We start from the raw sequence: 14826 nt of genomic DNA, 5'->3' as shown, positions 1-14826 counted from the left end.
CCATTGCCTTAGAGAGAGTCCATGAGCAGCAACTATATATCCCTCCTGCCACAACTAAGACCCGAGGTATCCAAATTTAAAAAAAAAAAAAAAAATCTATTGGAATAAGAGGAAAAGATACTCTTCTGTCTTAAATGACTGACATGGAGTTTAGTATAATACACTGGAAGATTCCATATTAATCCTCCTAACCCTCTAATCAGATACATCATGGATGTATATCTGCTTTGGACACACGTGGTTGCTTTCAGCCTGGTTATAAGAAAAAAGAATGTGTAAATATAAAGTATTACATCTTATGATATATTCTACCCATATGTTTGCCAACTCTAATTGAATCCACAGAAAAATGCTTTTAATTAGTAACTCTCAGCTTCCTACATTTTTCTCATGTCTTTCTCATTAGTATTTAAAGCACTTCCTTGCCTTAGGTACAAATATCTTTAAATATTTGTGTGAAATCTTTTCTTTTGGAAACTTTAACTAAAATGATTTTTGTCAAGCTGGTAGGTTTGACACTGTGTCTCTGGACCCCAAAGACTTTCTCAGCTTGAATTTGTATAGCAGCCTACAGTTGGTTCTGCTCAAATTCCTTTCTTTTTCTCTTCTCCAAGCCCTCACCCGATCCCATGCTCACTTTGCTTTTCACTGCCAGTTATTATCTAACTTTAGGAATATGAAATACAGAAAAGCAAAGATGAATTTTAACAATTTGAGGAAAGGGAAGAAATTAAATGACAAAATAATGGAAACTGTTGGAGAAAAATGATCCTCCTTGAGTTATTTTATAATAATAAAAACTTGTTTACGCTTCCCTGTACCTAAAATACAAAAACTACCCAAGGTCAAGTATAAGAAGTAAGTAACACATATATTAATCTTATGTAGCACTGACAAAAATAGACACGTTCCCCTAATATGATATAAATGTGTACCTGGTAAAAGACTAAAAAATGCTAAGTGATAATGAGGTCACTAAATGGTTCAGTCTTCTGCAAACTGGGGTCTGATTATCTACCTGTAAAGACATTTGAATTTATCCTCAACAATTCAACTACTCCTAAAAACACAAATATGGGAGCTCTATTGTACATGTCCACTGTCAAGTTGATTTTCATTTAAGGACACATATAACATTCTATCCAATTTACAAGGCATACAGGAAAGAGTTAACAAGTAGGCCTGAGTCTGCAATCTTTAGAAGGGCCCAGCTTGCAAGCTGGATTAGATGCTGGGAATTTAAATAAATTCTAAACAGCTCCCTGTCTTGATACAGTTCAGTTCAGTTCAGTTCAGTCACTCAGTCGTGTCCGACTCTTTGCAACCTCATGAACCACAGCACGCCAGGCCTCCCGGTCCATCACCAACTCCCAGAGTTTGCCCAAACCCATATACATTGTCGGTGATGCCATCCAATCATCTTATCCTCTGTTGTCCCCTTCTCCTCCTGCCCTCAATCTTTCTCAGCATCAGGGTCTTTTCAAATAAGTCAGCTCTCCGCATCAGGTGGCCAAAGTATTGGGAGTTTCAGCTTCAATATCAGTCCCTCCAATGAACACCCAGGACTAATCTCCTTTAGGATGAACTGGTTGGATATCCTTGCAGTCCAAGGGACTCTCAAGTCTTCTTCAACACCACAGTTCAAAGGCATCAATTCTTCAGCACTCAGCTTTCTTTATAGTCCAACTCTCACATCCATACATGACTATTGGAAAAACCATAGCCTTGACTAGACAGACCTTTGTTGGCAAAGTAATGTCTCTGCTTTTTAATATGCTGTCTAGGTTGGTCATAGCTTTCCTTCCAAGGAGCAAGCGTCTTTTAATTTCATGATTGCAATCACCATCTGCAGTGATTTTAGAGCCCAGAGAAATAAAGTCAGCCACTGTTTCCACTGTTCCCCCATCTATTTCCCATGAAGTGATGGGACCAGATGCCATGATCTTAGTTTTCTGAGTGTTGAGCTTTAAGCCAACTTTTTCACTCTCCTCTTTCACTTTCATCAAGAGGCTCTTTAATTCTTCTTCACTTTCTGCCATAAGGGTGGTATCATCTGCATTTCTGAGGTTATTGATATTTCTCCTGGCAATCTTGATTCCAGCTTTTGCTTCATCCAGCCCAGCGTTTCTCATGATGTACTCTGCATGCAAGTTAAATAAGCAGGGAGACAATATACAGCCTTGTTCTCCTTTTCCTATTTGGAACCAGTCTGTTGTTGCATGTCCAGTTCTAACTGTTTCTTCCTGACCTGCATACAGGTTTGTCAAGAGGCAGGTCACGTGGTCTGGTATTCCCATCTCTTTCAGAATTTTCCACAGCTTATTGTGATCCACACAGTCAAAGGATTTGGCATAGTCAATAAAGCAGAAATAGATGTTTTTCTGGAACTCTCTTGCTTTTTCAATGATCCAGTGGATGTTGGCAATTTGATCTCTGGTTCCTCTGCCTTTTCTAAAACCTGCTTGATACAAAGTTTCCTTAAATGGTAGAGTGATTCACTGTGCCTTTTTGATTGTTTATACAATCACATAGTTCATGCTGCACATTTAATTTCCACCTAGGAGCCTAGAATTTCAACACATACTAAAAACAAGTTGCCCATATGATCTCTCTCTAATTAAAAACTTTGGAATTGAGTGATAAACCTTCCTCCTAGACAACATTTAACGCTTGTTGTCAAACTTGTCCGTGAAGGAATTAAGCATGTCCTGTGAGACTCCATTGGGCCAGGACTCTTGGAACCCTGTGCCGATTTCCTGCAGATTTTACTCCATGTGCCTTTCTATTTGCTGATTTTGCTTAGGATCCCTTTGCTATAATAAAACTAGCTGTGAATACACTCTATGCTGGTCTTCCCAACTGGCTCAGTGGTAAAGAATCTACCTGCAATGCAGGAAACGCGGATTTGATCCCTGGGTTTGGAAGATCCCCTGGTATAGGAAATGGCAGCCTCACTCCAGTATTCTTGCCCGGAAAGATCCCATGGACAGAGGGAACCTGGCAGGCTACAGTCCACAGAGTCACAAAAAGTCAGACACCGCTGAGTGACTTAGCACACACACACAATATGCTGAGTCCTGTGAGTCTTTCTAATAAACCACCAAACTTGGGAGTATTACCAGGGACCCCTGACACCCAATGATTTTTGTCTTTCTTAAGATATATAGATTTTAAATAAATATTTATTGAATAAATACTATGTGACTTGAATTATGCTATGTGAAACCAAGATAAGTTACCCAGACCTATTTTAAGAAATTCAGTTTTGTGGCTATGTCTCCGTACAGAAGTATATAAAAAGAATATCCAATTAACTGAGTCAAAGCAGAATAAAGAAGATACAGTAAGCTCTTTTCAGTGCAACTTTTGAAGATGTAGACATTTCATCTTATTCAAATATCAGGGAAGCTCAAGGCATGTTAGTTAGAGCAAGTAGATTTTGACAGGTTATGATATTTGAAGGTAAGAGAAAGAGGAGTTTTGAAGGATTTCCTTTGAAATTTTGGAAATGAATAATATAAAATACATCAAGGAAATATGACATAATAATAATTTTTACTTGTAGCACAAAGTGGGATTTTCAAATGCTCTTGATTAGAATCCTAATAATTTGAATGTCTGATTTGTAACTCATTTATATTACTGGAGTGTGTAACCATTCCCTTTCTGCAGGGGATCTTCCTGACCAGAGATCAAACCTGGGTCTCCTGCATTGCAGGCAGATTCTTTACCATCTGAGCCACCAGGGAAGCCCTTTTAAGCAAAACTTATGGGTCACTGTGTGTGTGTGTGTGTGTGTGTGTGTATTTGCTCAGTTGTGTCTGATTCCTTGCAACCCCATGGACTGCAGCCCACCAGGCTAGAATACTAGAGTGGGTTGCCATTTCCTTCCCCAGGAGATCTTCCTGACTCAAGGATCAAACCCACATCTCCTGCATCTTATATTGGTAGGTGGATTCTTTGCCACTGAGCCATCAGAGAAGCCCATGGGTGCTTATAGAAAGTCCACCAAAATTCCATGGAATTTTAAAGGCATCTCTCTAAAGCTCTCTTAAGTTTATATTCTCTTGATTTTTAATCATGTTTTTCTTTTTTGCCTCTTCTTTGTTTAGGTCCATCATGAGTGAGGAATGGGATTCAAACTCTACAGAAAGCTGGCATTACATTTGGAGTAATGATACAACACATGATCTGTACTCAGATATCAATATCACCTATGTGAACTACTATCTTCACCAGCCTCAAGTGGCAGCGATTTTCATTATTTCCTACTTTTTGATCTTCTTCCTATGCATGGTGGGAAATACAGTGGTTTGCTTCATTGTAATGAGGAACAAACATATGCACACAGTCACTAATCTCTTCATCTTGAACCTGGCCATAAGTGATCTACTAGTTGGTATATTCTGTATGCCTATCACACTGCTGGACAATATTATAGCAGGTATGTTGATCTACTCCAGTATTCTTGCCTGGAAAATCCCATGGATGGAGGAGCATGGGGGTTGGGGGGGGGGGGCTACAGTCTATGGGGTCACAAACGGTTGGACACGACTGAGTGACTTCACTTATGTTGATTTGTGTACAGCACAAAGATAATATGAAAAAAATATTTGTCCCATATCCCTGCAGCCGTGGTATGGTCATCCATTCATTTCAAACATTTAGGGAGTTCCAAGAACTTCTCCAAGTAGCTGTCCTCTTGAGGCCTACATTATAAAGGAGGATAAAAAACAACAAATAAAAAGCTATATAAACAGTCAGAGAATAAAAAGAATTATGGGGAAAAGTAAAGCAAGTGACAGAGATGAGGTGTGGGGTTCACTGAAGGTCATCCATGAATGATGACACTTCTTACTGAAGACTTTGAATTTCCTTGGCAGTTCTAAGCACATATTGTATGGTAGGAATGTCATTGAGACTATTATGGATTGTAAAGCTCAAAGTGTGGTTTCCATTAGTATGACGTCTTCAATGTAACGTAAATAGATATTTAGACCCTCTTGTGGTTAGCTGGGCTTCCCTAGTGGTTGGGAGATTTCCAACAGTTTTTGATGGAAGGCAAGCAGCAGGACCAACAATAAGTCACAGAGTGGTAGTTTCATTCATGGAGTAGTAATTTACATGTGCAACATAAACAATGGTTCAGGTGCTACCCTAGAGGACTTCTGGGTCCGTATTACCACTTCTTAACACAACATTATGGCCTTCCCTGGTGGCTCAGCTGATAAAGAATCCACCTGTAATCAAGTCCTGGGTTGGGAAGATTCCCCTGGAGGAGGACATGTCAACCCACTCTAGTTTTCTTGTCTGGAAAATCCCCATGGACAGAAGAGCCTGGCGGGCTGCAGTCCATGGGGTCTCAAAGAGTTGGACACACCTGAGCGACCAAGCACAAAATATCACATTATGTACCCCAGAAGTATAGGAATGGTGTATCTACATCTCCCGGTAGAGTTTTGGTACATAGTACCTGATTAATAAATATTTGTTGTATTAACTAATGAATAGCACTCAAGATACTCATATTCCAAATCTGTATAAAAAAATATAAAAAGTATTTAGATCAAACAAGCCATATCATGGGGCTACTGTGGTGGCTTGGGAGTAAAGAATTTGCCTGCAATGCAGGAGATGCAGAGATGTGGGTTCAATCCCTGGGTCGGAAAGATTCCCTGAAGGAGAAAGTAGCAACCCACCCCAGTAATCTTGCCCGGAAAGAAAACTGATGTTAAGTGCCATAAAAGGGAAAGAACTATGGTTTGTTGTTAACTGCTGTTTAGTCAGACACAACTGAGCAACTAAACATCAATAACAAAAGTCATATCACAGTTTTATTTTCCATTATGGCATTCAACATAGGTTTACTGAAAAATAGGAGAGTTCTCTTAAGAATTTATTTCTGTTTCTTTCCTTTCTCTGAAGTGGGAGTCAGGGAATGTTTAGAGTGGCTATTCTATCATAATACACCACATAAATTCTGTGCTTCTGTGATGCTTGTCATTTAAAAGCAATATTTATTAATGATGTACATTTTTAATATGTGCTAGACAAAAAGAGTTGATAAAAATTGTTGTCTCAATAAACTAAAGAAGTGATCTCAATATGTCCTCCATAAATATCTATAATTAAATTACTAGTTAAGTTTTTTTCATATACAGTACCCTTCCCTACCCTTGATTCCTATTCCCAGGAGGCAACCACAGTCAGCATTTTTGCCTTTATTTTTGGTAATTACTATCATATTTCTGAATAACATGTTTTTATTCTAATATATTATCCAACTGCAGATGATGCAATTTAGTTCTCATTATCCTCTTCTACCCCAAGAGATAGTTTCCCTCACCAAACTCCACTGAACTGACAGCACTAGGACAGAAGAATATAAATCCATAGAAACTGTCTGAATGTGAAATTGGAAAAACAACATGACTGGTTGAAATTAGGTATAAATGCCAACAGACACATTTATACAGAGCCACAAATATACATTCATTTTTTACCTCCCTCATTCTCTCAATATGAGCATATCATATTGTTTTTTGTTAAATCAATATTTAGGGTATGCATTCCTATTATTATATGTATCTTACCCCTGCTGAACCATGCAGAGTACTATGATAGCAACCTTTGCTCTTATACAATGTTTTTTGGTTTCCTGGATTTAATAAGAACATCATATTTTGGTTTGTTTAATGTTTTGAGTACAGCTATCAATAATGAATTCTCAGATTTTCTTCCAGGAGAGTTAAGTTTCTTGCCAATACCTTCAAACATATAAAAACACATCAAAAAGATGTAAATGAGGTGAATAATAAAGCTTCCAAAAGCCTGTTGTGGGGATTGATATGTTAATAGATGCAAAATATTTATTAGAGCATATATAATGTTGAAACTACTGTATATTATCAATATTATTATTTATTTATTTATATTTATATTTAATAATTAATTAATTATTAACATTATTAATATACTGAAAAACAAAGCTCTGAATATATTAATGAAAATAATGGGAAACATTGATTGTTCCCTGGATCTTTTAGGAAACAGTTACATGCATCTAATTTCATGTCTTTCTCCTCGAAATTTCAGTGAAATTAAAATATACATGTATGATCTCTCCAAAGACTGACTATTCCATTTCCCTTTCAGGATGGCCTTTTGGAAGTACAATGTGCAAGATCAGTGGCTTGGTCCAGGGAATATCCGTCGCAGCTTCCGTCTTTACTTTAGTTGCAATAGCAGTGGATAGGTAGGTCAACACCAAACTCTGAATCCAGAAAATTGAGTATGTCTGCAACTAATCTACATAACCAGTGAAAAATGTGTAATCCACTACATCTGGGCATATCTGCTTAAAATTGGATTCATAATATATTCCTTTATATATATATATATGTATATATATTATGTATATGTATATAGTATATGTATATATACTATGTATATGTATATATATGTGTATATATATACATATATAGTATATGTATATATATGTGTGTGTGTGTATGTTTATGTATTATATATACATAAATTGTATCCACAATATGTATCCCTTTATATATATATGTAGAGAGAGAGTGCATGCATATATACTATGTAGAGAGAGAGTGTATGTATATATACTATGTATATGTATATATATGTGTGTGTGTGTATGTTTATGTATTATATATACATAAATTGTATCCACAATATGTATCCCTTTATATATATATGTAGAGAGAGAGTGCATGCATGTGCGTGCTCAATCACTCAGTCATTTCCGATTCTTTGTGGCCACATAGACTGTGGCCTGCCAGGTTCCTCTGTCCATGGAATTTTCTAGGCAAGAATACTGGAGTGGGTTGCCATTTCCTTCTCCAGGGGATCTTCCTGACCCAGGGATCGAACCCATGTCTCCTGCATTGGCAGGAGCATTCTTTACCACTGCACCACCTGATAAACCACACACACACACACACACACTAAGAGCTCAGTAATAAAATTAAACCAATAACGTTTTCATATTTTAAAATTAAATAATTAGAGATGATGCATGTCTTAGTTTGGCCTGCTATAACAAGGTATAATATATTATTTGATGAATGAATAAATGAAAAAATAATACTTGAAGTTTCCATATTTGGTTTACAAAAAGAGCAAAAAATAGAATAGCACCTATGAAATTATCCATAATTTAAGGGTGAGTAAATGGGAGAATTCACTGATTAGAAGACTAGATGAAAACTTGGAGGTTAAGACAGAAGACCTATCACTTCATGGCAAACAGATGGGGACAAAGTGGAAACAGTGGCAGATTTTATTTTCTTGGACTCCAAAATCACTGTGGATGGTGACCACAGCCACGAAATGAAAAGATATTTGCTTTTTGGAAGCTACGAGGGAAGCCCCATGACAAACCTATACAGTGTATTAACAAGCAGAGACATCACTTTGCGGGCAAAATCCATATGGTCCAAGCTACAGTTTTTCCAGTAGTCCTCTAGGGATGTTAGAGTTGGACCATGAAGAAGCCTGAGAGCCGAAGAATTGATGCTTTCGAACTGTGCTGCTGGAGAAGACTCTTGAGAGTTCCTTGGACTGCAAAGAGATCAAGCCAGTCAATCCTAAAGGAAATCAACCCTGAATATTCATTGGAAGGACTGATGCTGAAGCTGAAACTTCAATACTTTGGCCACCTGATGTGAAGAGCTGACTCATTGGAAAACACTCTGACGCTGGGAAAGATTGAGGGCAGGAGGAGAAGGGGGAGACAGAGAGTTAGATGGTTGGAGAGCTTCACTGACTCAATGGAGATGAATTTGAGCAAACTCTGGGAGATAGTGGAGGACAGAGGAGCCTGGCGTGGTGCAGTCCATGGGGTCGCAAAGAGCTGGACACGACTGAGCAACAACAAAAACAACAAGACCTTACATATGCTTGAAGGAGTTGTAAAGAAAGACAACAGAGCAGTCAAAGCTCAAGCTAACTAGTCATTATATAAAGATATTAGATAAATTAGTTTGGGTTGCTTCTAAGCCACTTAAAAACTGTTTCCTTACCTGCAGATCCAGAGAACAGTAAGTTTCATAACATTTTAGTTTTATAGAGTCATCACAAAAATCCAAGAAAATTCAATAGATGATAATACCCTGAAAAATATGTTGTACAGTTGCATAACTGTATGGTTATCTTATACTGGAGAAGGAAATGGCAACCCACTCCAGTATTCTTGCCTGGAGAATTCCATGGAAAGAGGAGCCTGGCGGGCTATAGTTCATGGGGTCACAAAGAGTCAGACACGACTGAATGACTGAGCACATGGTTATCTTATAACGAACATAATGAATATCAATAATAACATTAAGAATCACATGGACAAAAATTAATAGCAGTAAAATGAACCAGGGTTACTCTTCATATTGATGTTGAATTCTCAGGCTCCTTAGAAGATATAGAACACCAGGAAGGTGTATAAACAGAACTCATAATTGGAAACTCTCAGACCCTTATAGCCACCAAAACACTTGGTGGCTCAAAACAGCAGTGTTTTACTACTTCCCACAGCTCTGTAGATTGGCTGGGTGCCTCTGTGTAGTTCTCCTACTCTATGTCTTATAGCTGAAATCACTCATGCTTCCACTTATACCATGCTTGCTAATGTTCAACTAACTGGCCAAAGCAAATTGCCTCTCCAAGCACACAGATCATGTGGGAGGGGACCACAGAAGGGCATGAAGGAGGGTATAAGAATATGGGCTCTGGAGCCAAACCACATGTGCAACAATCATGTGTGATTATGGACAAGAATTTGTACCTTTTCTAAGCCTTTTCTCCATAAAAGGCTTAAAGACACAATCCATGCAAACCAATGGAAAGGACCCTAGAACAGAATATTAAATGTTCAATATGGGCTGGTTAACACTAACATTTTTATTATATCTTTAAAAATGTTATTGGAGTAGAGTTGATTTACAATGTTGTGTTAATTTCTGCTCTACAGCAAACTGAGTCAGTTGTAAACACATATACACACATCCATGCTTTTTTCCTAAAAGTTTATTGTATTTATTTACTTAATTTACTTTTTGGCTGTGCTGGGTCTTCGTAGCTGTGCATAGGCTTTTCTCTAATTGCAGCGAGTGGGGCGACTCTTCGTCGTGGTTCACAGGCTTCTCGTTGCAGCAGCTTCTCTTGTTTCAGAGAACAGGATCTAGGTGCGCAGGTTTTAGTAGCTGCGGCATGCGGGTTCTGCAGTTGTGGTCCACAGGCTCTAGAGCGCTGGCTCAGTAGTTGTGAAGCACCAGCTCAGCCACTCTGCGGCATGTGGGATCCTCCCGGACCAGAAATCAAACCAGTGTCCCTTGCATTGCAAGATGGATTCCTAATCCCTGGACCGCCAGGGAAGCCGGAGTACTTTTACTATTAATAGTGTCTGATATACTCCACTTATTCATATTTTGAGTTGAAATTAATCTCATATATTAATTACAGAAAATGCCTCTCTCCTGATTCTCACTTCCTACGTTTTTAGGGAGAACGTGGATGGAAGACTGTAATTACTTAAATTGAATGACTGACTCAGCCAGACGTTATGAGGCAGCCCTTCACTGATATTTGCCTTTAATTACAGGTTCCGGTGTGTTATCTACCCTTTTAAACCAAAGCTCACTATCAAGACAGCGTCTGTCATCATTATGATTGTCTGGGTCCTGGCCATTGCCATCATGTCCCCGTCTGCAGTCATGTTACACGTACGGGAAGAAAAAAATTACCGAGTGAGATTCAACTCCCAGGAGAAAACCAGTCCAGTCTACTGGTGCCGGGAAGACTGGCCAAGTCAGGAAATGAGGAGGATCTATACCACAGTGCTGTTTGCCAATATCTACCTGGCTCCCCTGTCCCTCATTGTCGTCATGTATGGAAGGATTGGAATTTCACTGTTCAAGAGGAAGGTGCCCCACACAGGCAAACAGAACCAGGAGCAGTGGCAGGTGGTATCCAAGAAGAAGCAGAAGGTCATTAAGATGCTCCTGACCGTGGCCCTGCTTTTCATTCTCTCCTGGTTGCCCCTGTGGACCCTGATGATGCTCTCGGATTATGTTGATCTGTCTCCAAGTGAACTGCAGGTCATCAACATCTACATCTACCCTTTTGCACACTGGCTGGCCTTCTGCAACAGCAGCGTCAACCCCATCATTTATGGTTTCTTCAATGAAAATTTTCGTCGTGGTTTCCAAGATGCTTTTCATCTCCAGCTTTGCCAAAAAAGAGCAAAGTCCAAGGAAGCCTACACTCTGAGAGCTAAAAACACTATGGTCATCAACACATCTCATCTGTCAGCGCAGGAATCGACAGTTAAAAACCCACATGAGGAAACTGTGCTTTGTAGGATAAGTGCTGAAAAGCCCTTACAGGAATTAATGATGGAAGAATTAGGAGAAATTACCAGTAGCAATGAGATGTAAAAAGAGCTGGTGTGATTATTTTAACTCTGCTGTGTGATATACGTTGAAATATTGTTGATTTCTTTGGCTTCGTACTTCAGTTCTATGAATGTTAGAAACCCTCTCTGGGAAAAAAGTAAACAAAATGAACCGGTGGAGAGGGAGGTGGGAGGGGGGATCGGGATTGGGAATACATATAAATCCATGGCTGATTCATATCAATGTATGACAAAACCCACTGGAAAAAAATAATAATAATAATAATAAAAAATAAAAAAATAAATAAATAAATAAAATATATACAGAAACTTATACACAAATTGGCATGGATAAATCTATTTTCTAGGACCAGTTTTCAAAGCCTGATCTTTTCCAACTTTGCTATATAAGTCAAGCAAGTGTTTTATGTGTATATATATATATATATATATATGCAACACACATACACACACTTTCATCAAATGGGGATAAATGGGCAGTTCTTTGCATGAGAGCACGTTTTGCAAATTCTCCTTTTGCTTTTGAATTGGAAATTTTAGACTACAGAACTATTTATCTGTGTGTGCTTTTAAAATGTACTCAGCTTTCTTAGAAATAAGAACCACAATAGCAAATAAAGGGACATTGTGTTTCTTTGTATTTAAAGGTTGACTTTTTCCTTTTAAAAAGTACAAAGTTGGTAACTATTGCTCCAAATGAGTTATTGTTGGGTTTTACTACTTTTGTAAATGAATTTAAGCCCTAACTGAACCCACGTTTCTTGTAGAGATGATTCAGGATCCCAAGTTGACCTCCTTTCTAATAGAATCTCTGACATAAAAAAGTCAATCTTGTAATAAAGAAGCAATTGTCAGAGGAAAGCAGCTCTCTTTTGAAGGGCTTGATCAGAGATGTTCAACAGTCATCGTAAGACTCCCAGAAAGTTTGAGCTGATTATTCCAGATTTCTTACTGGGCAGAACATTTCAATCTAGAAGTCCTACTGGATTAGCAAATTAATACTGCTACTAAGAGAATGGTGAACCCCTGGATTCTGCCTGGTTAGGATTATATAGTGACAATAGTCATAAAACCTGGCTTTTATTCTGGGGTGGGATAGTCCCTAGAAAATTGGGAATTATAAAATAACAAATAGTTTTGCAAATAAAAATAAATCTCTGGGCTTGGACCTATCACGTTTTCTCAGGCTGTAATATGGTTCAAAGTAAAAGCTTTCCAACACTATAGGCCTTTGAGAAAATAATTGTTTCAATTGGGTTTATGCTATGTGATATTTAAATCTGTATGTGTTACATATTTCCAAAACCTTTTTTGAATTTCATTATTTCTTCTATATCATGTCATCTATGTGTTATGAAGAACTTATTTGGGACTTCCTCAATAACCACTTTTCTGATTATAAAATAATAAAAATTACATTATGAAATATAAAAAGTTATTATCAAAACAACACCTGTTACTAGTAGAGTTTTCATGAAAAACAGAATGGAACAAAAATTGCATGTAATTCCTCTTCAAGGGAAAAATAAAACAGTGAAAACACTATGTAGATAAGCATCCTGTATGTACGTCTTTGCCAAGATTGATTATTCAGGAATGATTATTTTACCATTGTCTACCTTACAATATCATTAATACATATTAAATTTCTACAATTGTGCTACTTTAATGGTGAAAAATCATTTAAATTTGTGGTTTTGATTATATTGTTCCATGTTTCTTATTATTTTGTATTTATTCCTCTTCCCATTCATTGGCCATTTTCCCACTGTAGTTTTGTGGTTGTCTTTTATCTATTACTATGCACTTTGGGGGGCTTCCCTTGTAGCTCAGTTGGTAAAGAATCTGCCTGCAATGCAGGAGACCTGGGTTTGATCCCTGGGTTGGGAAGATCCCCTGGAGAAGGAAATGGCAACCCACTCCAGTATTCTTGACTGGAGAATCCCATGGACAGAGGAACCTGATGGGCTACAGTCCATGGGGTTGCGAGAGTTGGACACGACTTAGCGACTAAATCACCACCAGGCACTTTTTGTATCAACCATCAATAACAGGCAGACTTGGTCTTTTAAAAAAAAACAAACAAACATAAAAATGGTGTCTTTTCTCAACTTAAAAGCCATTAATCATTTCTTTTCAAATTAGGGGGGAAAAACCCACCAACAACAAACTCCTTATCAGGACTTACACACCTTTAGTTTTCTGCCCTCTGTCCACCTCTTAATCTTGTCTCATACCCTACACTCCTCATTCGCACTACCCGGGCTTGGGTTGTTACATTAGTCACTCATTTGTGTCCAACTCTTTGTGACCTCATGCACTATAGCCCACCAGGCAACTCTGTCCATGGGATTCTCCAGGCAAGAATACTGAAGTGGGTAGCCATTCCCTTCTCCAGGAGATCATCCCAACCCAGGGATCAAACCCAGTTCTCCTGAATTTCAGGCAGATTCTTTATTGACTAAGCCACCAGGGAAGCGCCCTCCCTGCCCGTATGTTTCTCTGTCTTTACCAAGTTCTTTAATGCTTCTAGATTGCACCTGTTTCCTTCCTGCTAGAAACATTCTTCCCATTGGCTTCCATGGGTTCTCTCATCCTTTAGGACTCAAACTAAACCTCACCTGAGCCCTGTTTATTCCTTCAGAGTAATTCTCATTATCTGTAATTATCTTTGGAATTCTTTTATTTACTTGTTTATTATCCATATTCTCTACCAAAAGGTACACTCTATAAGGGCAAGAATTCTGTCTTGTATATCACTGTGTTTCCATTGCCTGGCCAAGTGTTTGGCACATAATGGATGAATAATAAATATTTATTGAACAAATTAATTAATTGCAAATATTTTCCAGTTAAAATTTGCATTCTAATTTACCTATGATTATTATATTTTATTTTTAGATAATGAGAAAATTTCAGAATATAATAGAAACATTGGATAATGTAGAAAAACATGTGAAGTAAAATGATTTCTTATCTGGTTACCTAGTGGTAGCCATTCTTGCTATCATTTGGGGGCATATTTACATGCTTTCTTTAATAAAGTTATGATTCTGGGACATGTACTTTATAACTTCTTATTCATTTAGTATATCAAGAACACATGTCCATGTTGTTTAATATTCTTCAAATATCCATTCCTTAATTTACTAAATTTCCTCTCTGAGGCTGAAAATATAAGCTATTTCCTAAATCTATAAAACGATGCAGTTATGTGTACCTTGTATAATACTGGGCATATTTATAATTATCTTAGAATAGACATATAACAATGCAACTGCATGGCCAAATGCAGGTACATTTGATAATGTTTTAATACACATTGTCAAGTATTTCTTAAATAGGCTTTAATATTTCATACTTCCCTTAGTGTGGTATAACTCAGCTATCCAGAA

At 37.8% G+C, this 14826-nt stretch overlaps 1 protein-coding gene across 3 annotated transcripts in view; it reads left to right on the top strand.

Moving 5' to 3' along the window:
• NPFFR2 (neuropeptide FF receptor 2) overlaps nt 1-13251 on the top strand; it is an 83574-nt gene extending 70323 nt beyond the window's left edge. For all 3 annotated transcript variants that reach the window (XM_061145222.1, XM_061145224.1, XM_061145223.1), the window contains 3 exons: nt 4113-4444; nt 7156-7255; nt 10619-13251. In XM_061145222.1, the coding sequence (XP_061001205.1) occupies nt 4113-4444; nt 7156-7255; nt 10619-11453 (1267 nt within the window). In that variant the 3' untranslated portion in view covers nt 11454-13251. The remainder of the gene's footprint in view (nt 1-4112; nt 4445-7155; nt 7256-10618) is intronic.
• The last annotated feature ends 1575 nt before the right edge of the window (nt 13252-14826 follow it).

The sequence above is a fragment of the Dama dama genome, chromosome 6, assembly GCF_033118175.1.
Source record: "Dama dama isolate Ldn47 chromosome 6, ASM3311817v1, whole genome shotgun sequence".
NCBI lineage: Eukaryota > Metazoa > Chordata > Mammalia > Artiodactyla > Cervidae > Dama > Dama dama.
Note: the sequence above shows the minus strand (reverse complement) of the source record. Positions and strands in the feature narration are given on the sequence as shown.